This window comes from Dryobates pubescens, chromosome 24, assembly GCF_014839835.1.
Source record: "Dryobates pubescens isolate bDryPub1 chromosome 24, bDryPub1.pri, whole genome shotgun sequence".
NCBI classification, from domain to species: Eukaryota; Metazoa; Chordata; class Aves; order Piciformes; family Picidae; genus Dryobates; species Dryobates pubescens.
Window position 1 is genome coordinate 14,328,408 of NC_071635.1, and position 23,941 is coordinate 14,352,348.

Here is a 23,941-nt window from a genome sequence, read left to right on the forward strand (position 1 = left end):
TCTGCTCTGCACACATCCAGTACTGGTAAATTTTAGATGTAAGGAACACGTGCTGTGCATCCTCATGAACTAAATCCATACCCAACTAGTAGAACAGCAATCAGTAAACGAGCTGATATGATGACATCATCTGCAGAGCATCTGACAAAAAAAAAAAGACTATAATTTGAAATTCTGTAAAACGAAAGTTTAGTCTTTTTTTACCATCAAATGTACTTTGAAGAAAGTAGACCAAATATTTTCAATTGACATTCTGAACTCAAAGAATAACTAGAAGTCAGAAATGCATCTTTACTTACATAGAAGAAACAGAGAGGAATGGTTTGTTAACAGAAGTATGTAGAGGCTAGTCAGGAATCTAAATAAAGCAGTAACAACTCAGTACTCTGTCTTCAGAGGAAAGCAGTTTAAAATGCACCTTAGGGATGTTTGATCAGAGACTCAGAAGCAGTACATTTTTTTGCTTCATTAGTGTACAACAGTCCTATGACAAATTAGCATCTCCTCCTTCCTCGGTATGTAAGTTTTCTCCACACACAGAAAGCAAGTTGAAATTGCCAGCTACTGAATTTCAGAAAATGGCTAAAGAAGTCTAGCCTCTTCACCACAGCCAGTGAACACTGTAAGAATTAAGAGATCTCAATAGGGTCAGACTTCCTCTGCTACCTCTCAGCATAGCTCCCCAGCAGGGCATATTTCTGGCTAATAATTCCCCACTCCCAAGCAAACTCTTGAAGCAGTGAGGACATGGCCCTGTCCGTGGTGCTTGGTCACAACACCAGCCACCAGGGAGGCTGTGTTGCTGGCAACAGCTCTGGAGAACCTCGACACAGAACACAAGTGAGTCCAAAAGGGCTAGAAAACCAATTGAACAGCAAATGCAACAAAAGACAAAACCCCCAGAAACACGGGACTCTCACTGTTGCCAGCAAAGATATATTAAGACGACAGGGCTTTAACCTGAGTCTTTGAAGTCATCTTCAGAACCACACCTTGTTGGAAAGGTTAAGCAAGGTCTTGGGGCAGGAGGAAAGCATACAGCAATCAAATTACACCAGGCTTCTTCTAAAGCAGTTAATATTTAGTATCATTCTTTGACGCAAAGGCTGCCACACAGGACCTCCAGTAACAGTCTGCCCCATCCAGTGATGGGGCATTGTATACTTAAACAGGACGTTAACCAGGGGAGTTCTCCTGTTCCAGCAGCACTGCCATGTGGATTGTTACTATCTCTATGCAATTTGAAAAGCAAAGTACACATAGTAATGCCATGCACTATCAATGGTTCAGTCCTGTCACAAATCTTGCCATTTTTTATTGAACCACACAAATTAAAAAAAATGAAAAACCACAGTGGAAGAACTAGTTCCTAGTGGAAGAGGAAAGAAATTGTATCTGTTTAGCAGTGTCTTTCTTAGTTACAGCTAAGATATGTATGTGACATTCTGTTACTGAATCCTCTACAGGGCACAGCAGAACAAAAGACTCTTCCTCTTTCAGGAGGGGTTCTGCCTCTTAAAGCACCTTTAATCTGAGGATTAAACATCAGCAGCTTCTCAATATGAACTAATGAGAGAAGTACACAGCTATTTTCCACCCCTGCAAGTTTTCAAGGCCAAACTGGATGGGGCCTAGAGCACCCTGCTCTAGGAGGAGGTGTCCCTGCCCATGGCAGGGTGAGTGGAACTAGATCATAGAATTGTTTCAGTTGGAAAAGACCTCTAAGATCAAGTCCAACTGTTGACCTAACACCAGCATGGCCATTAAACCACATGTCAAAGATGATCTTTAATGTCCCTTCCAAAGCAAACCATTCTATAATTTTGTTTTCATAAAGTCTGACCCAAATCTTCCCAGAGTGTCTTTTATACAGTGCAGAATTAGCTAACGTAAGATCTTAGACAGCAAAGTCCCCACACCCACAAAGTCCCTACATTATAGGTCGACAGCAGAAGCCATTAATACTACTGCAGGAATAGAACCTAAAATCCTGCCTGCACTTAGCAGCACAACACAATTATTTTATGGCAAAACAAACTGCTGAGTATCTGAACAGTAAGGCAACATGCAGGTGAGCATTATTTGAAGAGACCAGAGATCTCTTGCAGCCAACACCTGACACATCCTTTGTGGTGGGTTATTTTCCTATTACGAGAAAGCATAACTGAAATCACATACTGAATAGTCTGGTTGCTCTTCCAAAAATGCCTCTATAGACTAGTTCATCCATCTAGATTGTTTGCATCACTATGTGGGAGAACTCCATGACTGGAAGTTGACAGCTGCCATAAAAAGGCATGTAAGTAAGAGAAGGCTTACTGCACACAGCTTAGCTGTAATTCCTTCAGCTGAGCCAGATCACAATGGCTGCTCTCACCCATAGGATGGGGTACAAATGACTTGTTTCTCAAAGGGAAAAGCACCAAATACTAACTCCAAAAAGAACATGCCTACATAGTAGACCACAAACTAAAACTAGTCTTATATTAGTGAAAGAACTGTGCATTGCGTTGTTGTGACAATTGGACCGCTAGGAAAAGAACCCATGGAGGCATCACAGGACTTTCATTAGACACTATGAGCTGGGCAAGTGTCCATAGTAAAATATAAAATGATTTTGCTGTATTTTCCACCCAGTTAATCAGTCCTGAAGCCAAGGGAATCACTGTATAATTAAGCAGATTTCTCTAAAGAGCTCGTAGCAGTTCACACTGCTTTAATAACCTGCCTATGTGCCAGAGAAGCTGACAAAAATGAGAGTTTCAGGATTGAAGGAACATTTAAGAAGCACATTCTGAGCAGCAAGCAATTCAGGAAATATGAAACTGATACAATATTTAGCATTATAGTGGTGACAAAGTTAGTCACTACTATTGTACATCATCAGAGTATTGCTTCTCATCGTAAACAACTTGACCATATTTTCAACTCAGTTTCCAAGTTAAAAAAGCACATGAGCATATGGTATGTATAAAAATTACTGCTCTCATGCAACTTATTACAGTCACTGATATACTATAAAAGATACTAGCAACTTGTTTCCTTCAAAATTGCCTTTTTAAATAAATACATTATGTACAGAATTCTGTGTTTGGCAAGAAAAGCCAAGAAACATTGCCTGAGAAACTGTGGAAGACGAATACGCTTACTACGTATTTTCCTGTTTCTATAGATCTTTAACACATATCCCCAAGGGTGGAAGCTTACCACTGCATAGGAAATTTAAGTTATTGCAGTTATGTGTATAAAGCTGTACTAAACATGATTACAAAAGGATAACCGTATCCAAAGAGTAGAGTGCAAACACAAAATCGGTAATTAAGGGCAACAATGACATCTAGTGGACAATCGGAAGAGAAACCCGGAGCACAACATGAGGAAGAGATCCAGCTGCTGTTACTGTTGCACAATGTGCAACTCCCAAATTGCTACCATGCAATTAAGAAGATTAAAAGACAGAATTGCAGCTGAGGAAAGTCAAAGTAACGTGATGACTCATTTCTTTCAAAAGAATATTTAATTTTAAGAAGTCAAGAGCCTTCCATTTAAGGTTCAGAATAAAAGCCTTGGTCAAAACTTGACAGAGCATCACAAATCACTAAAAGAATGTGGATAGATACATAGTGCCAATATCATAAAAGCATAGAAGTTTGCTACACTTTCTATCCCCACTGCATTTACTACCTTCTTACAAGTTGCTTGTGTTGGGACTTCAAACACTGAAAAAGTAAAAACCCCAAAGTAAAAATTCAAACTCCTATTTAGTACATTCCTCCTCTCATCATTCTGTTCCTTCTGTTATTGCTATACCTGCCATATAAGTGATTTAAGTTAAACATTCCAAATATATCAGCCAGTAGCTGCTGAGCTCCCAAGACGAGGAATCCGAAACACGAGGCTACTGTTAACTCAAAATCAGCAAAGATCAGCTCATAGGTAACCTGATCAGTTTACAAGATGGACTTCTACAGAGATCATGGGTTATTTTAAACCTGCTTTTGCTATCAACCAAAAGGCTAGCAAAACTAAGTAACTAAATCTAATCTCAGTTGTGCCATCAGAGAAACTTTTCCTAACACTTCTATCCAGAAACAAATACTGGGTTTGACTACCAGACTTTTGTAAATAAAAATGTGAACACTACAAATTTATGTCCTGTTCAAAGTCTTAAGCATCAAACAGAAATTGGATTTTGCAACATAATACAGAAATAACTACATTCCTTTCCAAATGTCTACCTCTCAGTGACTGCCCAGTACAGAAAACCACTGCAAAAAATCAGAAACTATACTAGAAGTAAAACATACGTTATGATTACATCTGATTGTAACAGACTTCCATCTTAAGTTGATACCTTGCTCACTTTGTGTATCATTTTGGAACCTTTACTGTTGCAATTCTACTAGCTCTTACCATCAGTAGTGGCTGGAGTCAGCTATTAGCAAATGCACAACAGATTCTCCCTTAGGTGAAGATTCTGTAAGCAGCAGAATATGAAGAAACCTTTACTTAACTGATGATCAGGCCCTGCTCCCCAGTTTGTTTCTGCCAGGGTCTCAAAGCTAGGTTTGAATCAGATGCTACTAGCTACTAAGAGTACATGCAGCCTCCCAAAAATTAAATCCAGACTCCAAAGATATTTATGGACTATACACAGCCATAACTAAAACATATATATTTAAATTCTGATTACTAATGAGACCTAAGAGCTGAGCAATCCATTTATGAAAACTTGAATTCATGTCTTTGAGTCCAAAAATGAAAGTATTAAAAAGCTAAGTCTCCCTTTTGGTGCATGCAATGCAGGTATTTTACATGAGATCAAAGTTTTAATCAACTCTCAACAGTCCTGTTCTGGAAAACCTCACTCTTTATTACATTACAGGATCTATATATCAACTCTGGTATACCCATGTTGGTAATGGAACCTAATAAAAACCAGAAACCAGCTTAGTAAATTTACAAGATAAAAAAATGAAAGCAAACATCAAAATAAACCCAGACATTTTCTCATGCCAAGCACAATGCCGTATTTTACCTCCAAAACCAATGTTACTATATCAGATGCCTAATGACAGAGCACTACTTTAGGACAAAAAGCAAAGGGTCATCGACCTACCCGGATTTCCTGGAGATTATGGAAGTTATTTCCTACTCTGACAGAGATTTTGCTTGGAGTGTAACTTTCATCAGATTTGTAGTCTGCATAAATACATAATGTCTTCACTGTTGTTTTTCTTCTGCAAGAAGAAACAGCAGCTATGTAAGCATCACAATATTCAGGATGAGTTTGTTGCGTTTCCAATAACTAAGGATTTAGATGTTCTGAAACTTAAGACAATTGTGTCTACTGATTTATAAGGACCCTCCTCTTAAATATGTTTTTTCTACATGAAAATATTTACATAGTTGATTTTTCACTGTTCTCCTTTGCCTTCAGAGGCATCACCAAAGCAACAAATACAGCAAAAGCCCAAGATGTTTATGATGAAGCATTTGCTCAGCTTATCAAATATGGGCTCTATTACTGTACCCAAAAGTTCCCCAAAAGGCAAACAGAAACAGGTGAAAAATATTTAACCTCATCTTGAGAGTTTGGTTAAAGAAAAAGGACTGACAGCATCCTACACACAATAGATTAGTAAACAGTTACTCAAATAGACACTTGTTAAGTTGTACAGAGCTACTTTAAAAACAGTAATCTACCCTTCAAAATACCCTAAAAGGCAGAAAGTCAGGACAAAAATGTCACCTTAAGTACATAAATAAGAAGCTGTTACAAATTACATACTATTAAGCACTCCTTTTTGTTGGTTATTTAGGCATTTAGTAACCATAACCTTTGAAAAAAAAAAAAATCTCATTTTTATAAATGCTGTCTGCCTGGCTTCTCAACAGTTGGGTAACAGGATTAACCCAGGAGTTCTTGCACTTTCAAAATTGCCATCTTGGTGAACAGCAATCAATACCAAGTAAAACAAGATACTCTATATAGTGCCATTTTTATTACCTAAACTGGATGTTCACCAAATGAGGCTGTGATCCATCTGACTGCCAGTAAGTTTCTAGGTTATCATCTCGTAACTGATCAACTCCAAATCCTATAAAAAAGAAAATATGATAGCCTTGAACGTTCCCTTTTGTGGTACAGACACCAAAGACATAACTTTTTTTCAGCTGCTACAAACTAAAGTATGTATTCTAAGTTATAACATAAGGAAGCATGATCTTATATCCAAGTTGTGCCTATGCTTTTGTGATGAAACTGGAAGAGGGGAATCTGTCAGTTAATAAAATTCAGTACTTGATTGTCCTTATATTATCTCCTCTTGAAGTATGGGGTTTGAAACCATTCAATGTATTGTTATTCAGACCAATTGCAAGAATAATACTTAACAGTTAGGCTTTTTAACTGCTGAACTAAAGGAAGATCATTAGCAGAGACCACTTGGCATAAAATTTCAGGCAAATAACATTGTCAGGTAGTTTTTTCCAAGTTAAAATTTGAAGATACTCAGGAAAAATGCCAGAACACAGCAAAATTAGACAGTGCAGGGTGTCATATGGCTTTATTCACTGTGCAAATAAAACCAAAAACCAACCAACCAACCACAACAAACCCACAACATTATGTATGACATTGGTAAAAGATCTGTTTCCTTAATAGGATATATTTCCTCACTGTTGGATTTCTGATACAGTGCTGGGCTAACACAGTTGGACTTGTTCTGAAAGGTCATTTCTAACCAAAAGGATTTTATGACTCTATTTCATCAAATACAGACTAGGCCAAAATTAATTGTAGTAGCTACCCATACAGCTTACACTAGAGCAGGTTTGCTGCCACACTCTGTATGCATGTCTCCTTTGCAAAACACAAAGCACTGTAAATTTTAAGTAGAAAAACATACATTTGAATTTTACATCATTTGTTATATTTTACCTGGCTTACAAGAGGAAAGAGACCAAACTGCCTGTGAGCCTATTTCTCTAACAGTACCAGTCCTCTCCAACTGCTTTGGGTCAGCACCCGGTGGGGTCTTGTTTGGGGTAGTCATTCCTAGTAAAAGAAAAGAAGCAAGGTAATGGAGACACATTTAGCTTGATAGGAAAATTGAAGGGTCATGTTCCTACACTTTAATTCTTTAACTTCTGTATTGCAGTTTACAGAATATGTGGTTTAGATGTATACATTTTTAATGTATGTGTGTTTGCATTTATGTAAAAATAAGACTTCTACAGACATAAAGTAAAAAAATATTTATATTTCATCAGGAAGTTTCACATATGTAAATTGTGTCCTCAATTCAATACACATCTGGAACATTTGTAAGACTTATTTTACTTTTTATCATGCTAATTAATACATACAGAGTTAGTCAGGATATCAGGATTATTATTTTAAACACTTATTTTAAATTAAAACAGACCCTGCTGGTTTAAAGGCTAGCAACACAATTTAATTTACCCCCTGCAAGTTCATTTACCCTCTGCAAGTTCAGAAGCTAGAGCAAACTTGTCCTCCTGGAGCTATTTCTACATAAGAAAGGAAATAAAGAGTTTAAACAAATAGTATAGTCTCTAATTTGGTGAGGAGTGCTTATTGCCATGGTCCATTTCCTGAATATCACAGCTTCATCTGGAATTGTTAACCTGTCACTTCCACTGCTCAAGTAATCACATTGTCTCAATGCTTAGACTACTGATATAATCACATTGGGGTTCACATACTATAGAGCATATTAATACTTCCTAGAAAGCAACCTGAAAGACAATTAAAAAAAATACTAAAAAGAAACTAATTCCATGCAAGGAACTAAACTAAAGCTTAAAAATCAATCATAAAGCACTCAAGAGTCAGAGTATTAGGGTTGATTTCTAATCCTTTGCTGACATGCATGACATCATATTATGCTCTGCTAATCAGGGAGTCTTCCAGTACCTCACCTAGATGGCACATGAGGTACTGAACTAGGTTGGTATCCACAGTATCCAGACCTCACCCAGTACAGGAGTGACACATGGCAGAGACCACATTTTCTATACAGGAATAACTGCAGCAGAAGCTGCTGGACACAAAAACGTGAATTCAGTAGTGCCCACACCAAACACTTCCTAGAGGGCCTTGGGATGTCTTTTTTGTGTTTTGCAAATACAGATTTGAGCCAGACTTCCAGAGGGCCTTGCTGCTTTCTCATATACAAAGCTGCAGTCCTGACCACCATAAAAAAAACATCTGAAGAAACAAACTTGTAGTAAAATCTAGGTATCGACAATAGTGTCACAAAAGGCCACAAACAGCATCCTCAAACACCATCCTCAGAAACGCAGAGGGAACTCTACACAGCCAATCCTACGGCTACCACATGTATGCACATAACTCACAAATATACTAATCCTAATGGCATCCAATTAAAAAACAAAACACAAACAAACCTCAAGCAACATGGTGTTTGCCTGTTGAGAAGCTTGGGTCAAAAAATATCAAACTATTAAAAAACTAAACAGAAAACCGAGTTAGCCATTCCCAGAACAAGATACTAGCACATAAATCCTTCCTAGTAACCATACTTAAATATCGCATTATCTGTTTTAACACTTTTATCAATATTTACAACAGGCTCTTTGAAACACAGCCGTTCTCTATTGAATTGGCTGCACCATAAACCTGCATATCTATAGAAGAGATTGTAGACTAGAATAGGGAATAACTTAACCTACTTGCTACTTCATACAACTTCAAGTATTTTTGTCTCAACTTCAATAAAGCACAATGTCAATCCACTAAGAACTTAAAAGAGTCTTGGAAGGAATTACAACACACTTAAGTTCACAGCTACCTGGAAAACAGACAATCACAAAATGGTATGGATTGGTGGAAGGGACCTTCAAAAACCATCTAGTCCAATGCATATCCTATACCAAAACTCAGCAGACCTTCTGCCCTGACACTGGGAAGCGAGACACAGCAGAAGCCACCGTCCCCGGTCTCCATCCCCAGACAGAAGAGAATGGCGACAAATGACTCTCCCTGCTCCTCCCGCCCTCAGCCCCAAGGGTCGGTATCCCCACAGCGTCCCCACCTGCTCCTCCAAGCCGCCGCAGCGAGTGTGGGGGTGGCGAAAGGGCAGCAGGGCCAGCCCCGCGCGAGTCCCCTCAGAGCGGGCAAAAGGCAGACAAGAGCCCTCCCGCCCGGTGCGCTGAGGGAGCTTCTGGGCCGGCTCCCGCCGCGCCCCGCCACACACGCGCGCGCGCACTCACGCAGTTTAAATGAGCGGCGGTGCAGGAGGGCTATGGAGTTCGTCCGCAGGTGCTCGCGTGGGGAGAGGCCCGAGCGTCGGCGCGCCCCCGGGTGGAAAGAGTCGGTGTGGAGACTTGCCGTTCAGTGCGGGGCTGGAATGGCCCCAGTCCCACTTCACGGAGGGAACCACAGTGAGAGCGCGGAGCCGGGTCAGCCAAGACACTCGCGCCTCCCGCAGGAGTCACCGGGAGATGGCGTCACCCACGCGCCGTCACCGACGCGCGGCCTGGCCCCGCCCGCGTTGTGCCGTTCTGTCTTCGAGCGACCGCTCTGTCTCTATGGTAAGGCTGTGTCTTCCCTTCCTTCACCTCTTCTCTATGGTGCGCGGCCCAGGCTCCTCCCTGCGGGGAAGACGGCCATCTTGGCCGGGTGGCGGCGGCTGGTGCACGTTGCGCGCTGCCGGTCCGCGGGACAGGGGACTCGCTTCCCCGCTGCGGCCCGGCCGGAGAGCGGGGACACCTCCCTCTCTCCCCCTCATCTCCCGGTAAGCAGCCTCCGATGGGGTGGGTCAAAGAATACCGGTGTTTTCGCATGTGAGAAGAGGGGCAAGAAAAGGGGCCCCCTCCCCCTGCCGGGAGCCGCCGGCGGTTTCCTTTGCTACGCGCCCTGCTCCTGTCACTCGGCTCGAGAGGGCCATCTCTCCCCACGGGGCCTGGGACTTGCCATTCATCCACTGCGGGAGCGGGGCTGTCTGTGACGGTCTTCGCCTGGGCCTCGGGGCCGCCTTCTCCGGGCCTGGCTCGGCGGTGGGCCGGCTGTGGGCAGCGCCGAGCCGCCCCGAACGCCTGGTCTCCCTGGCTCAAATGGGCCGCACGCTCCATTGAATCGAGGACTCGAGGCACGGCCCGGGCAGAAAGATCGGCCTTCCCCGACCGGCACTGCCCGCACGTGTGGTTCGTCGTCTCCGGTCGGTTGCACGTCATCTTCCAGGGCTTTGGGGGTGGGTTTTTTAGTTGTCGGCCGTCCTGTGCTTGTAGCAGCAGGGGGATAAAGAGAAAACGATTCCTTCTGGTGCTGGGTTCAGCCGCCGTTTTCGTGTGGAGACCCTGTGTGGGCTTTTGTCGATGTGGTGACCGGGGTCTGAGGAGGGCAAAGAAAGCCGGTATGTTGTGAATGGGGAGGATTGCCCCTGCTGGAGGAAAAAGCCATGTTTTGCCCCATTTTGAGGAAAGTTACTATCCATGTGCATGCTTTTGGGGTGAGGAGATCAAGACTCCCTGCAGGTTTGATAACGTCATAGGATAAGACTGTTTTTTGCAAGGTATGTGCAGAACAAAACCAAAAAAAGACCAAACCGAAAAAAAGAAAACCCACCCCACAAAACCACCCCAAACTCGGCAGGGCTTTTCTCTGGGCCCATGATCGTGTTTCCTCTCCGGAATGCACTTAGTTATTTCACTGCAAGTTTCTGCGGCAGTTTTCAGGTTCTAATGGTTTTTCTGAACTCTAGTTCTAAACAAGTGGTCGTGAAATACTTCTGTAATTTTCATGTGGTAGATTGCTAATTTATGGGTTTAGTCCTGTGCATTTTCACTTGTGTTAAAAGTATTAAAGACTGAGTGATAATTAAGGCTGTTCAGGACCGGCTATACACACCCACTCCTTATGCTGCGTCAGTATATTTGACCATATGCTTTTCATGTTAACACTGTATTTTCATATTTGTGTCATACCTTATGAGTAATAGAATGAGTTAAGTACAGCAGGGAGATTTGGGGCTTGTTTAAACTTCTTTTTGAACACTGGCTCAGTTTCTAAAACCATGTCAAAAGGCTTACAGACAGACCAGTTCTTAATTCTTACTAGATTTTGTTTGTGCTTGTAGCTTTTACTATTATTTGTGCTTTGACACATAGACATGTAGTGACCAAAGACATAGACATCTAGTGGTCTCCATATGCAGCTTGAAAATCTGTTCTTTGTCATTAATTTTTTTTTAAGGTATCCTAGTTCTTAATTTTTTTTTCTTCTTATTATTTATTCTTATTATGGAGTGACTGTATATAGTCACTGCATTTATCTTTGAGGTCTGATACAGTAATAAAATGTTAGCTGGTTTTTTTCTGTAAAAATAATTAAGGTATGGTTCAATTCTGAACACAGACCTCCTCTTCACAGTTAATTGTCTCTGGTTATGTTTCAGTCTTCAATTACTTTTTTTTGATGTTTCTTTCTTTGTCTGAGTAGTTCTGTGCAATTACAAATCCTGGGTTGTAATTGATTTTGTGAGCTCTGCTACAGAATCATAGAATGGGATGGGTTGGAGGGGACCTCCAAAGGTCATCTGGTCCAACCTCCTCTGCAGTAAGGCAATGCCTGTGAAAGGTATAAATATTAGTATTTCTTAATGCAGGTATTTATTCTGCAAATTGTACATTAGTGCTGCCTTTTGTGACAGGTTGGAAGGTCTGCTCACATGTTTCTGGGTTTCAATTTCTTCTGCTGTGTCAGAGAGCCTAAGGGCACTCACTGGCTGAAAATGCTTCTGATAACACGCTTTGTGTCTTATTTTCAGATGTGCTTTAATGTTTGTATTGTCATAATTAGGCTTAAAAGCTTTTGGTGTCAAGGTCTGTAGAACTTCTTGCTAGCAGTTGTCTCTCATTCTTTCACCTGTGTTGCCAGTCCATAGTTCTGGAAAGATTTTCTGTTGTCACTCCATCAACATTCTCTCAGTCAAAATAATATTTTGCTGTGTAGTTTTTAATAAATTGATATTTCTGCAGGTTTTGTTCTGTTCTTCTTAGTTTGGAAAGCAGAAATACACACACAAACTCAAATGCTTCTGAATACCAGTTTCTCCTGCCCTTAAACTGCTGACTGTACTTCAGTTATTGGTATGCTGCATAGCAGCCTATGCATGTTTTGCATGTTGCTGACCTATGCCAGTGTATTGAGTTCTGCTGTCTGCACCTAGAAATCAGACAATCCTATTTGATAAGTTAAATTCCACCAAAGTAGCTGCATATAAATATGTAACTTGAGTTCAGCCTGGGTTTCATTTGCTCTAGGCTGTCAGTTCAAAGTAGAAAGTATTGCTTTCTTTTGTGGGTAGTGGCCGTCCCAGACGTCAGGACAGTCCTGGAAGTAATGCAGAAGTGACAGATGTCACAAATATTTTTTACTGAAAATGGTTCAACCCCTGCAGGGTTTTGGTTAAACTCTCACACTTCCATCATTTTGATGGGGGCAGGGAGGCATTAAACTGTGTGTCTTCATGCAGTTCTGTTTTCCCCCACTAAGTACTTTGCTGTACTTAAGTTCCATAGGCCTTTCAAAACTCTTCAACACAGGTGGGCATTTTGGGCATTTTCTCATATAAGTTAGGGAGGGGGAAGGGGGAAAAAAAAAAAACATGACACCAAACCCTAGGCTGTTTTATTAGTTGCCAACCGCAGCCTGCTTCAGCAAGGGGTGGTAGTGTAAGCTTTGGTCCTGTTATCTAGCCAAGACTGGGTGGGAAGCTTGCTGAGGTAGATGGCAAAACTGAATTGTTTTAAGCCATTTTTGACTTGGTCTTTTAGAGCAACCCCTGCCCCATACTCCTGCTTTGGTGATTCAAGCCAAACACCAGACTGCAGGTTGGATGGATGGCTGAGGGAAGTTTGGTTGGCTGTCAGTACTGCTCAGGCAGTGACCGCAACCAGAGGTGTGGGAAGTTGGAGGGTGGACGCAAGCTCCTGAAGTGCAGCAGCTCTGTCTTCTGGAGATTGCTGTTGTAACCCATAGAAATAGTTTGCATGCTAGTTAGATAACCAGCAGGGAAAGCCCTGCCCAGAAGGTAGACAGTGTGGTCTGTCTTCTCAGGGTACACAGCCACACAGCTGTTGGAGAAACAACAGATCCAGATTAGCACTTCCCTTGGGAAACCAAAGAGAGGGTGAGTGATTCACCCAAATACTGTATGCACTGCAAATGACAGGGCTTTTGTGGAAAGCACTGGGATATATTCCCAAATGATGTATCTTTCTTTGAAGCACTGACAATATCCAGTATCTGTCTGGTAGAAAGCTACCCTGACTCAAATATCTTAGAGTTTTAAGAGTTGGATCTTCAGTTCCTTGGTTTCTTAGGGACAAAAAATGTCTTAAAGTGAGAATTGCAGACTCACCATTCCATGCCTGTTGGCCTGCTCTATAGATGCAATTGCAATGATCAGCCCTACTTTGTCAGTCTGCACTGACAACACAGAAGTGTAAAATCACTTCTTAAAAAAACAATCATTTCTTTGAAATCATCAACGATGTTACTAAGACCTTTTGGCATAGGAAACGTTGAAAGAGTAAAGACAATTAAGATGGAATATTAAAAGCAGAAACTGCCACAGTAAGGTTGGTAGAGTGACTAGTAATTACATTCTAATTGGTGTCTTAGTTAAAAGAGGGGGGGGGGGAAATCTAACAATTTTGCTTTTTTTCATCACTGAACTCTGCTAGTAATGGTTTCAGATATGTATGATGTTCTCTGTGCTGGGAGTAATTATGTTCTCTTTGGGGTTTGTTTTTTTCACTCTTAAGATCTGGAAGACTCCCACTTCTCCTCCTAACTGGTGCATGTGTTTAACCCCGAGCTGTGCATTATGGCAGACAAGTTAACAAGAATTGCTATTGTCAACCATGACAAGTGTAAGCCAAAGAAATGCCGTCAAGAATGCAAGAAGAGTTGTCCTGTGGTTCGAATGGGTAAGAGATGCCATTTAACAAAGGACTTAGAAATAGTGTTCTGTTAGAAGGCATTACTTTCTATAATTTTGAGGATGTTTGTCATTCATGCTTTGTTTCATAAAGAAGTAACACTGAAAGCATGGAAATTCTTAGTAGTAATGGCCAGATTTCAGGCCTTCAAATGATCTGAAGCTTCAGTGAACCTTAACTGTTTACATGTTCCTCTGTGGGATTTGGTACTACTGATGAGAATTCTAATTTGTCAGAAACTCTCTTGAGTTAATCTTACTGTTTTTCACCAGGAAAACTTTGCATAGAAGTCACATCACAGAGCAAGATAGCATGGATCTCAGAAACACTTTGTATTGGTTGTGGTATTTGCATCAAGGTAAAAGACTGCTTTAAGAGATAAATCTTTCCTCATTATTTCATTATATTTAGTAATGCATACTGTAACTTCAAAGGGCAGTTTTATTTCCCTGGATAATCAGCCCTTGCTAGCTGTTACTCTTTATACAAAGTGAAGTACCATGTCTGTTCACTGAACTGGTTGGATTGCAGGGTGTGGGTTGTAACTTTTTGTTCATGGCTTTGGTTTTGTCTGCTTGTGGCAATAGACAGCAGTAGAAGAGCTAGAGAATATATGCAGTGTGCCTTACTTGCAGACTTACACTCTAAATTGCTAACTGTTGAGTTAGAAAACTGTGGTGTGCAACTTCCTTGGAAAGTCACCTATGGAAAAGCAAATAGAGTCATTTGGTAAAAGTCCTTTTACAAGTATTTAAATGTGCTCCTGGGTACAGAGGAGAGCATAGCATTTTGTTAATAAGCAGTTTGTGTGCACTGGTGATGTGTACATTTTTCTGTTACAGAAATGTCCTTTTGGAGCCTTGTCAATTGTTAACTTGCCTAGCAACCTGGAGAAAGAAACAACACATAGATATTGTGCCAATGCCTTCAAACTTCACAGGTATTGCAGTTTTCACATGTGTAAAGGAGAGCTAAAAATGAAGGCTTTGATAGTCTAAGCAAAGTGCATGTCAAGGTGTTCTTGGTTATTATCTCAATAGCTTCCTTCCTGAATGCTAATTAATTTTTGCTTGTTAAAGAACCATGACAATGAAATAACATGTGAGTGCTCATTTTACAGAGCTCCTCTTTATAGAACAGACTGCTCTTAAGTCTTCCTTATGTTCTTATATTGAAGGAATATTTAATTTGAATTATATATTTGAAAGTCAGCAAAGTAAGTTGAAATAATGTGAAAGTCTGAAAAGAGGTTACAGCATTGACTTTACCAGCAAATGCTGCTGTCTGATGGCATTAATGTAATCTGATGTGTACAGGTTGCCTATCCCTCGTCCAGGGGAAGTGCTGGGATTGGTTGGAACCAATGGTATTGGAAAATCAACTGCCTTGAAAATTTTAGCAGGAAAGCAGAAGCCAAATCTTGGAAAATATGATGTATGTATCAGCAGTAAAATAGAGTTGGCATTATAGAGAAATGTGGTTCTATTTCTGAACTGAGTTTTTCTGTCTGTGAGCACAATAGAATTTGTGAGGACACTGGCACTTCTGGGAAGTCCAAAATCAGACTTTCCTTTGAAGAGCCAAATCACTGTGACCACAGAAACACGTGGTATGAACTGAATTCTCCACCTTGCTTCTCTAAAACTTGGGAAATGTTTCCTCTATTTGTTTGGGTTAGAAATTCAGCTGTGTCACTGCATGAAACAGACCTGGCCAGGCTGGGACTTTTTCTTGTGTGATTGCTTGGAACAGTTCCTTCCCCACCCCCCCAGCTTTGTCTTGTCCTTCTGTATCCTTTGACATTTTTGCTAGAATCAGAGAAAATGACCAAATTGTGTTGCATCTTTTGTGCAGCTAGATTTTATCAGTTCAGTCTTTTCCTTTGGGATTAGCTGCATGTGATAGCAAATAAGTGTGGTTAACACTAATCCATTCTATCATTTTCCCCATGAAGTAGTTCCACTTGTAGCTTCTGAACTGTCTTAGCACAGGTTTGGATGTCATAGGAGCAAATTTAAAATGCTTTTTCTTGAAAGGGCTAGTGGCAGTGCATCTAGGCAAAAAAAAAGGTGCCTGACCATCTGCCTTCCATTTTACTTTCTTATAGTTGTTCTATTTTGGGTTGTTTAGTTTGTTCTGAATTTTGGGGGTTTTTTTCAATGGAAAGTGCAGAGGCAACAGAAGTTGGGTGACTAGCTTTTATCCAGGCTAGGTTTTTTTCATCTTGCAAGTATATTCTAGTTGCTGTATTTTAAAAGTAGCTAATTTTTATGGTGTTTTTGAATGGTGTAAGTAACTGCAGGCTTTGATTTTGTCACAGGATCCACCTGACTGGCAAGAAATTTTGACTTACTTCCGAGGGTCTGAATTGCAAAATTATTTTACCAAGATTCTGGAAGATGACCTGAAAGCTATCATTAAGCCTCAATATGTGGACCAGATTCCTAAAGCTGCAAAGGTGAGAAATTTCATGAGCTAAGATAAAGTTGGGAGCTTCTCCTGCAATATTCCATTGTGCTTAAAGATTTCATTTAGCAGCATAACTTAATGACAAAAATCCACTTTTGCCTGACGTTTGTAATGGTGAAATAACATTGTGGGGCTTTATTTATCATGCAGGGAACAGTGGGATCAATTCTGGATAGGAAGGATGAAACCAAGACACAAACTGTTGTATGTCAGCAGCTTGGTAAGTAATTTTGGGAAGTCAAACTTGATTTCAGAAATTGCTATTTACTGAAATGAAGTTAATGTGAGAGGAGATTTAATTTAGACCAATTAAAAAAAGAAAAAATAATAAAAGTAGTTTAAAGCCTGGGACAAAAAAGCACCTTGTAGTGGCAAAGGCAAACTATTTGATAGTTGTTAGTTAACAGTACCTAATGCAGTTTCTGTTTCATGGTAGAAAGTGTTCATCTTTAAATCTGGACAAATTCCACTTGCTATCTGCTGCTCTTGCCTCTTGCTTGCTTTCAACTCAAGGAAAAAAATCTTCTCTGCCTCTTTTGTGAGAACCATTGCACATAGAAAATATTGCCCAGGTACCAGAAAACCTTTCTTTATTGTTCCCCCAGTAAAAATCTGTAATGGGAGCAATAGCACCTTCTGAGAACAATGCAGCTAATGTCTGCATAGTCCAGCCCTGGTGGGTTTTGCAGGTGTTTTGAATTCAGCTAAATTAACAACTGGCTTCTTTTTGGTAGATCTGGGTGGTGAAGGTGGAACTGCATTATCATAGAATCAATAAGGTTGGAAAAGACCCCAAAGATCATCAAGTTCAACCTGTCACCCAACACTTCATGACTACTAAACCATGGCTTCAAGTGCCACATCCAATCCCTTTTTGAACACTTCCAGGGATGGTGACTCCACCACCTCCCTGGGCAGCACATTCCAATGGCTAACAACTCTCTCTGGGAAGAACTTTTTCCTCCCTTCAGCCTAAACTTCCCCTGGCACAGCTTGAGACTGTGTCCTCTTGTTCTGGTGCTGGTTGCCTGGGAGAAGAGGCCAACCCCCTCCTGGCTACAGCCTCCCTTCAGGTAGTTGTAGAGAGCAACCACCACGAATAACATGGTCTTTGGGTCCCACCTATTAATCAAAGAGTATGTTCTTGACATGTTTATTTGGATGAGAAAATACCGGCTTTGCACACTTGCTGTAAGGTTTGGGGAACTTGATTTTCCTGAAAATCAGACCTCTTCAGTCAGGTGTGACAAGAAACACTTTTAAGACTGGTATAGTTTCTTTTTAGGACCAGAAATCTTTACCAAGTACATGGTAGAAAATAGAGATGTAATCCTTCTGCATGATAAGCAGCAGCCATGCTAATTAGTCAGCTAATGCTGCAGAGATGCTATAACTTGCAGACCCACTGATAGAATTATGATGCTTCTGTATAAACTGAGCAGTTATGGTACCTTCTGGTTGCCCTCTGTGTAAGGTGTCTGCTGTGACTGTGCATGTTTCTGTAGGTATTAAAACTACAAATGGTTGTGTTGGTTGTGTCTTATCTAAAGTCAAACACTTACTTGCAGACTTAACCCATCTGAAAGAAAGAAACGTTGAGGACCTTTCAGGAGGAGAACTTCAGCGATTTGCTTGCGCAGTTGTTTGCATTCAGAAGGCTGATATGTATGCTTCCTTTACTTCCATTACACATTGCTTCCAATAGTCTGTCTCAGAATGTGGTCCTTTAATTCATATTTATTGTAAGAAATAACACTTATAAAACATTTAAACAAAAAAAACCCTGTGTTTTTTGCTTAGGTTGTGATTTTGTTTTATCCCTCCCCCACCCCTTTTTTTGGTGGTAGTGTGGGTTTGGGATGGGTTTTGCCCTCTCTCAGAAGATTTCCTTCTTCCAGTCTTATAAAGTATTTTTGCACTTCCCAGTTCATGTTAAATTTAAGCTGCATCAGAGCTGAGGGCACCTGATCCCTAACTGCTGATTTCTCCTAACATTTGATAAGTTTATCAGCGCTTTTGGCAAGTTCTTGACTTGCACCATTTAATGGATTTCATGTGACAGTCATCAGAAGTTCATGGCTGTGTCAGCACATAAGTCTCATGTTTATCTTTTTGTCAATGTAAAACCTTTTTGTTTGTTTGTTTCTGTGTATCTAAAGTTTGTAATATTAGTATTAGGTGTGAATAGGTGGAAAGCTTGCATTCACTAAGACTTCATTCTTTCTTTTGGGGCTAGCTTCATGTTTGATGAACCTTCAAGCTACCTGGATGTCAAGCAGCGCTTGAAGGCTGCCATTACTATTCGATCCCTAATAAACCCTGACAGGTAAATGCAAATTTCAGATGTTTTGCTGGACTGCAATAACAAGTGGCTGTTTACAGAGGGAAGCAACACCCAGTCCATCTCCCTAAAAGAGCTGGCATCTCAGTATGGTACACTAACATAAAATATTCTGAGGTGCTACAATTCAATTCCTTTGCATTTTAGAAACACATTTCCAGTGGTTTCTCTGCTGTGTCAGCTTGGGGGGAAGTTTTGTAATAACGCAGTGAAAATGCAGGTGCTTATTTTTTTCATGTGAACATTGCTCTTCCATCCCCTTCTCAGAGTTGTTTTGGTTGTTAGGCTTTTGGTGGTGGTGGTTTGGGGTTTTGTTTGTTGGTTTGTTTTCTAATGTGCTAAATATTTTTTTTTCTCCAATCAGCCAATGTCCTTCCACTTACTGTAGATAAGCTGCCAAAGATGAACTTTCAACTTATCATTCACAATGTCTATTAGACAGCCTAAAAGAAATGCTTATCAGAGATTTGAACTGTCTTCATTTAGTATGAAGCTAAAAATCCATGTTACACAAACCCCACGTTGATAGCTTTTGCTTATGCAAGACTAGAGTAAGAAAGAAGTGTGGTGTATTGAAATGTAAAAGCATCTCTCTGGCTCTCTTTCAGGTACATTATTGTTGTAGAGCATGATCTAAGTGTGTTAGATTATCTCTCTGACTTTATCTGCTGCCTGTATGGTGTGCCAAGTGCTTATGGTGTTGTTACTATGCCTTTCAGCGTAAGAGAAGGTAATTCTTGCCATATTGCTCTTTATAAACATATCCCCAAAATTCTGTGGAAGAAGAAGGAGGTACCAAGATGCAATTTGTCTATTACATGAACATGTTGTCTTCCTGTCACTTACAGTAACTAAAAACCTACTGGTTTATTTTCTGCAGAATCTTTGCTTTCCATGAGCCTAAATTTATATCTCAACACAGAAGTTTTAATTGATGAAATGTTCTTTGTCTCCTCCTGTGGATATAGTTTTGATACTTCCAAGTGTTTTGTAAACAGTGGAGTTACTCCAAAGAGTCTTTCAATATTAGAGCCAGGGCAGGGGACAGTTTGCACAGTTACAGAGGGATGCAGAGTTCAGCTGAACCACCCACACTTGTACTACTGTATTCAATGTGAGAATGGGTCCCACTGCAGTAGTTTTAAACCCTACACACACAATCAATGCTGGATTTTCAGGAAGAGCTGTAGCCTTTCAGTAATGTTAATAAGACTTCTTTGCACAACATACAAGCTTTCAAATAGGAGGCTTAGTTGCTTCTTTTAACATGCCCTTTCAAATCTAATATTCTCTGTATCTGATTGGAGTTTCCAGCCAAGAGTGGAAATTCACCTTGGCTTGCTCTGTTGTAAACTCTTCTACTACCTTTTTTTTCCCCCTTCCTTTCATAGGCATAAACATTTTCTTAGATGGCTACGTTCCAACAGAAAATCTAAGGTTTCGAGATGCATCTCTGGTGTTTAAGGTGGCTGAGACAGCTAATGAGGAAGAAGTGAAAAAGATGTGTATGTACAAATACCCAGGAATGAAAAAAAAGATGGGAGAATTTGAACTGTCCATAGTAGCTGGAGAATTCACTGACTCTGAAATTATGGTGATGTTAGGGGAAAATGGTAAGTGCAGCTCTTACTGGAAACTGCTTCTACAGCCCAAAATGTGTTTCTAAAGCCCTTTTTCAGTCTGGGACTCAGGCTTCAATGTGACTGGGTTTGAGTAAAGGTGAACTGCCTGTTTCCTACTGAAGATCTCTCACCATGAGCTTGCTCTCTAAATGGCAGGCACTTGAAGTTACTGAAGGCCAATGATGCCATTGTGTCTATTACCCCATTTTAAGAGCTTAGATTGGCAGGATGATGATTGACCTGATGAGCTTAGCCTCAGGTTTAGCACATTGTAGCTTTAGATATCTCTTCCCTTTGAAAAGGCAAGTAATTCCAAGTGCTGTTTGATGGAAGTGAATATAGGAATTCTCAAATCAGTCTCATTTTAAAATGCATTCTGTGTTAAGTCTCTCTTTTCCTTCTGTCAGTGATTTAATTGTTTGAGGTCTGACTTTAATACAAAGTCTAAATTGCAAATTACATATTACCTTGTTTCAGGAACTGGCAAAACTACCTTCATCCGAATGCTTGCAGGAAGACTGACACCTGATGAAGGAGGTAATGCTTAAACCTTAGCTGAAAGCCATTTGTAAGATAGTGGGAAGGCTCTTGTTTTCATCATAAACATTATCTTTGTACAGGTGAGGTTCCAGTTCTAAATGTCAGCTACAAACCACAGAAGATCAGTCCTAAATCTACGGTACGTTTAAGCCTTATGTAAGTATTGTGTTTGCTACCCAAAGCATGTTCTTGATACACAGGTAGCATGTCTTTATTCCCAGAACAAAAAGCTTTATTCATGATTTGGTTTTGATTTCTGGTGGTGTGGTGCCCAAAACTGAGCAGCCTTTCTCCTTCTACTAGGGAAGCGTGCGTCAGCTGCTGCATGAGAAGATCAGAGATGCCTACACACACCCCCAGTTTGTAACTGATGTGATGAAACCTCTTCAAATAGAAAATATCATTGACCAGGAGGTACTAATTGCCTGAGAGACAACATCCTAACTGTTCTTGAGTTCTCTACCTGAACTAAATGTGGCTTTGTTCCCCCTGCCCCAATAGGTTCAGACGTTGTCTGGTGGCGAGTTGCAGCGCGTTGCGTTAGCTCTTTGTCTTGGAAAGCCTGCAGATGTCTACCTGATCGACGAACCGTCGGCGTACCTGGACTCTGAGCAACGTCTGATGGCCGCTCGAGTCATCAAGCGGTAAAGTACACCTGGGAGCTTGCACTGGGTTTACAGTAGTACTGCTTTCAGCTTTCTCATATCTTGTCTGATTTCTATTTCAGTTTCATTCTCCATGCTAAAAAAACAGCTTTTGTGGTAGAACATGATTTTATCATGGCCACCTATCTTGCAGATCGTGTGATTGTTTTTGATGGTATCCCTTCCAAGAACACACTTGCCAACAGGTAAGAGGCTGGTTTGGATGAGCAGACAAGGTAGAGGAGGGCAATTTACATAGATGTAAATTAAGGAGGTGACACATCCCTGCCTCTGGAAATCTAAGCTGCACTGAAAGCAATCCAATAGTGTCTTGAGAATTCTAGCTTTTGTTTTGAAGCAAGGAAAATGGGATTGACCCACACTTAAGAGACTGCCTAGGCACAGTGCTGAGGCAGAGTTGGAGAATTTACCTAAGCCCTCACAAAGTAGACTAGCTCCTGGCTTAAACTGGTCTTAAGCAACTGCATACCAATTAAATGACAGTCAGAGAATAAATAAATAATATTGATTGTAAGGAGTGAAAGAAAGGACCAATTGTATACTCTGCTTATGAAAATAACTTTCAGCTGCATCAAAAGCAAGCAGTGGACTGAAGGTAGCTGGGTGCAGCTCTTGTGAAGTGCAGGGCTTGACAGTAATAAATAACAGACTGTTGATGAGTCACCCTTTTGTCTGCTTTTGTGCCTGTAAGTAATTTCATGTAAGTTACAGACTTGGAGGAGCAGCCTTGTTTCTCAAGACTGTTAGGACAGGGTAATGACCAGGAACTTAATGCACACCAGATGAAGTGAATACATGGGTCAAGCACTGTTTTACAACACTGCTAGCCTGGTTTTGATGGGATTCCTTCACTTGTTTGAATTGTCAGATCACGATCACATAACTATGTCTCGGCATCAGTATAGATTTTGATGTTTTATAGAGCTTTCTAGTGGTACAACTCCAGTTTTTTCTTTTGGATGTAAGCAACATAGTGTGCCAGCAGCTGTAGATACAACATTGAAAGAAGGTAGCAGTCTGAAGATTAGTAATGCCACCCTGAGATACTGCTGAAAGGAGCAGTTGTTATGACTCTTGTCTGAGAGATGCTCTGACTGAAAATGTAGCCCATCCTGCTACCTCAAACACAGCTCACTTCTGTTAGCAGAGCTGAGGAAGCTTAAGATGGAGATCAAAGCTGCCTGTAGTCAAAAGAACTTCTCTCTTCTGTCTTCACAGTCCTCAGACTCTTTTGGCTGGAATGAATAAGTTTTTATCTCAACTTGAAATCACTTTTAGAAGAGACCCCAACAATTACAGACCAAGAATAAACAAACTCAACTCGATCAAGGTAAGGGGAGAAGCAGCACCTTTACAGCAAAGAAGCCATGGCTGTTTAAGGTAAAGCCAGGTTTTCAAATAAGGAACAAAATGAAAACTAACCTGGTAGTTTTGCTGTGCTGGAAAACAGCATGTGAAACATGAGACTAATGATGAAAGTAAAAAATATTCTAGATAAACATAGCTGAACTACAAGATAGTTAAGTCTGGCAAAGACCACCTGAAGTAACATTGACCTTTTTTCTCTTCCCAAGGATGTGGAACAAAAGAAGAGTGGAAACTACTTTTTCCTGGATGACTAAATACCAAATCTGAGCATCTTTATAACTGGCATCTAGAAATGCTTATTGGAATCTAAACATTTGTGGATGAGAAGGCTCAATCAGGTTTTAGAACACTTAATCTTTGGGAGCTTAAAATCTCTTGCTGCCTGTAACATCTGAGACCAGTAGCAGTCTTAAATCCTAGCCCAAGAAAAACTGCCACTTTCTATATTTTGGTGACACAAGCCAGTTTTCAGTGTAGTAACTTCCAAATAGACCACCTCAAAATTGTGCAAATGGAGTCTGCAACTTTTTCAGAGTTTAAAGGAGGTTTTCAATTCAATATATCTTATTTGTGTACCAACTATTGGCTGCCCTTCATTTTAAACATCTTTGAAACTCTTTTTCTGTCTGAAGAGGGATGGTGACCAAGAATGTCAAGCTACACTAACAACTCCTGTCTTAAAAAGGTTTAATTTCTCTGGATGAGGGTTTCATAAATAAATATCCTCCTAAGTCACAGCTCTTCTCTGCCACAGTGCAAAAATTCGTGCAATTACTAATGCAGAAGCATGTCTAGGGTGTTGTCACACACAGCTCATTCTGCAGAAAGGAAGGCACCAAAGCTGGAGTACATGATGAGATAAAGGAAGGGATCTATACCTTTTGTCAGCATCTGTCCCTTTGTGTCTTCTTTGACCAAGCTACAGCAGAAGAATTCATTTA

General features: G+C 40.6%; 2 protein-coding genes across 2 annotated transcripts in view; one reads left to right on the top strand and one right to left on the bottom strand.

The window, feature by feature from the left end:
- ANAPC10 (anaphase promoting complex subunit 10) overlaps positions 1 to 7,058 on the bottom strand; it is a 28,834-nt gene extending 21,776 nt beyond the window's left edge. The window contains exons 1-3 of the mRNA XM_009896739.2: positions 6,944 to 7,058; positions 6,011 to 6,101; positions 5,120 to 5,240 (exon numbers count right to left, since the gene is read on the bottom strand). Coding sequence (XP_009895041.1) covers positions 5,120 to 5,240; positions 6,011 to 6,101; positions 6,944 to 7,058 — 327 coding nt within the window. The remainder of the gene's footprint in view (positions 1 to 5,119; positions 5,241 to 6,010; positions 6,102 to 6,943) is intronic.
- A 2,581-nt stretch (positions 7,059 to 9,639) lies between these two features.
- ABCE1 (ATP binding cassette subfamily E member 1) lies at positions 9,640 to 23,845 on the top strand. The gene is made up of 18 exons (XM_054172675.1): positions 9,640 to 9,785; positions 13,819 to 13,983; positions 14,268 to 14,353; positions 14,838 to 14,935; positions 15,312 to 15,429; positions 16,316 to 16,453; positions 16,615 to 16,684; positions 18,033 to 18,129; positions 18,701 to 18,790; positions 19,414 to 19,535; positions 20,197 to 20,418; positions 20,905 to 20,964; positions 21,048 to 21,106; positions 21,271 to 21,381; positions 21,469 to 21,611; positions 21,695 to 21,817; positions 22,851 to 22,962; positions 23,207 to 23,845. Exons 2-18 carry the CDS (start codon positions 13,881 to 13,883, stop codon positions 23,252 to 23,254), a joined length of 1,800 nt encoding a protein of 599 aa, XP_054028650.1. The 5' UTR covers positions 9,640 to 9,785; positions 13,819 to 13,880; the 3' UTR covers positions 23,255 to 23,845.
- The last annotated feature ends 96 nt before the right edge of the window (positions 23,846 to 23,941 follow it).

Coding starts and splice junctions, on each gene's coding strand:
- ABCE1 (XM_054172675.1), top strand. CDS start 13,881: ATGGCAGACAAGTTAACAAGAATTGCTATTGTCAACCATGACAAGTGT. Junction 16,454..16,614: donor AGATTCCTAAAGCTGCAAAG/GTGAGAAATTTC, acceptor TTTATCATGCAG/GGAACAGTGGGATCAATTCT. Junction 21,107..21,270: donor AGATCAGTCCTAAATCTACG/GTACGTTTAAGC, acceptor TCCTTCTACTAG/GGAAGCGTGCGTCAGCTGCT.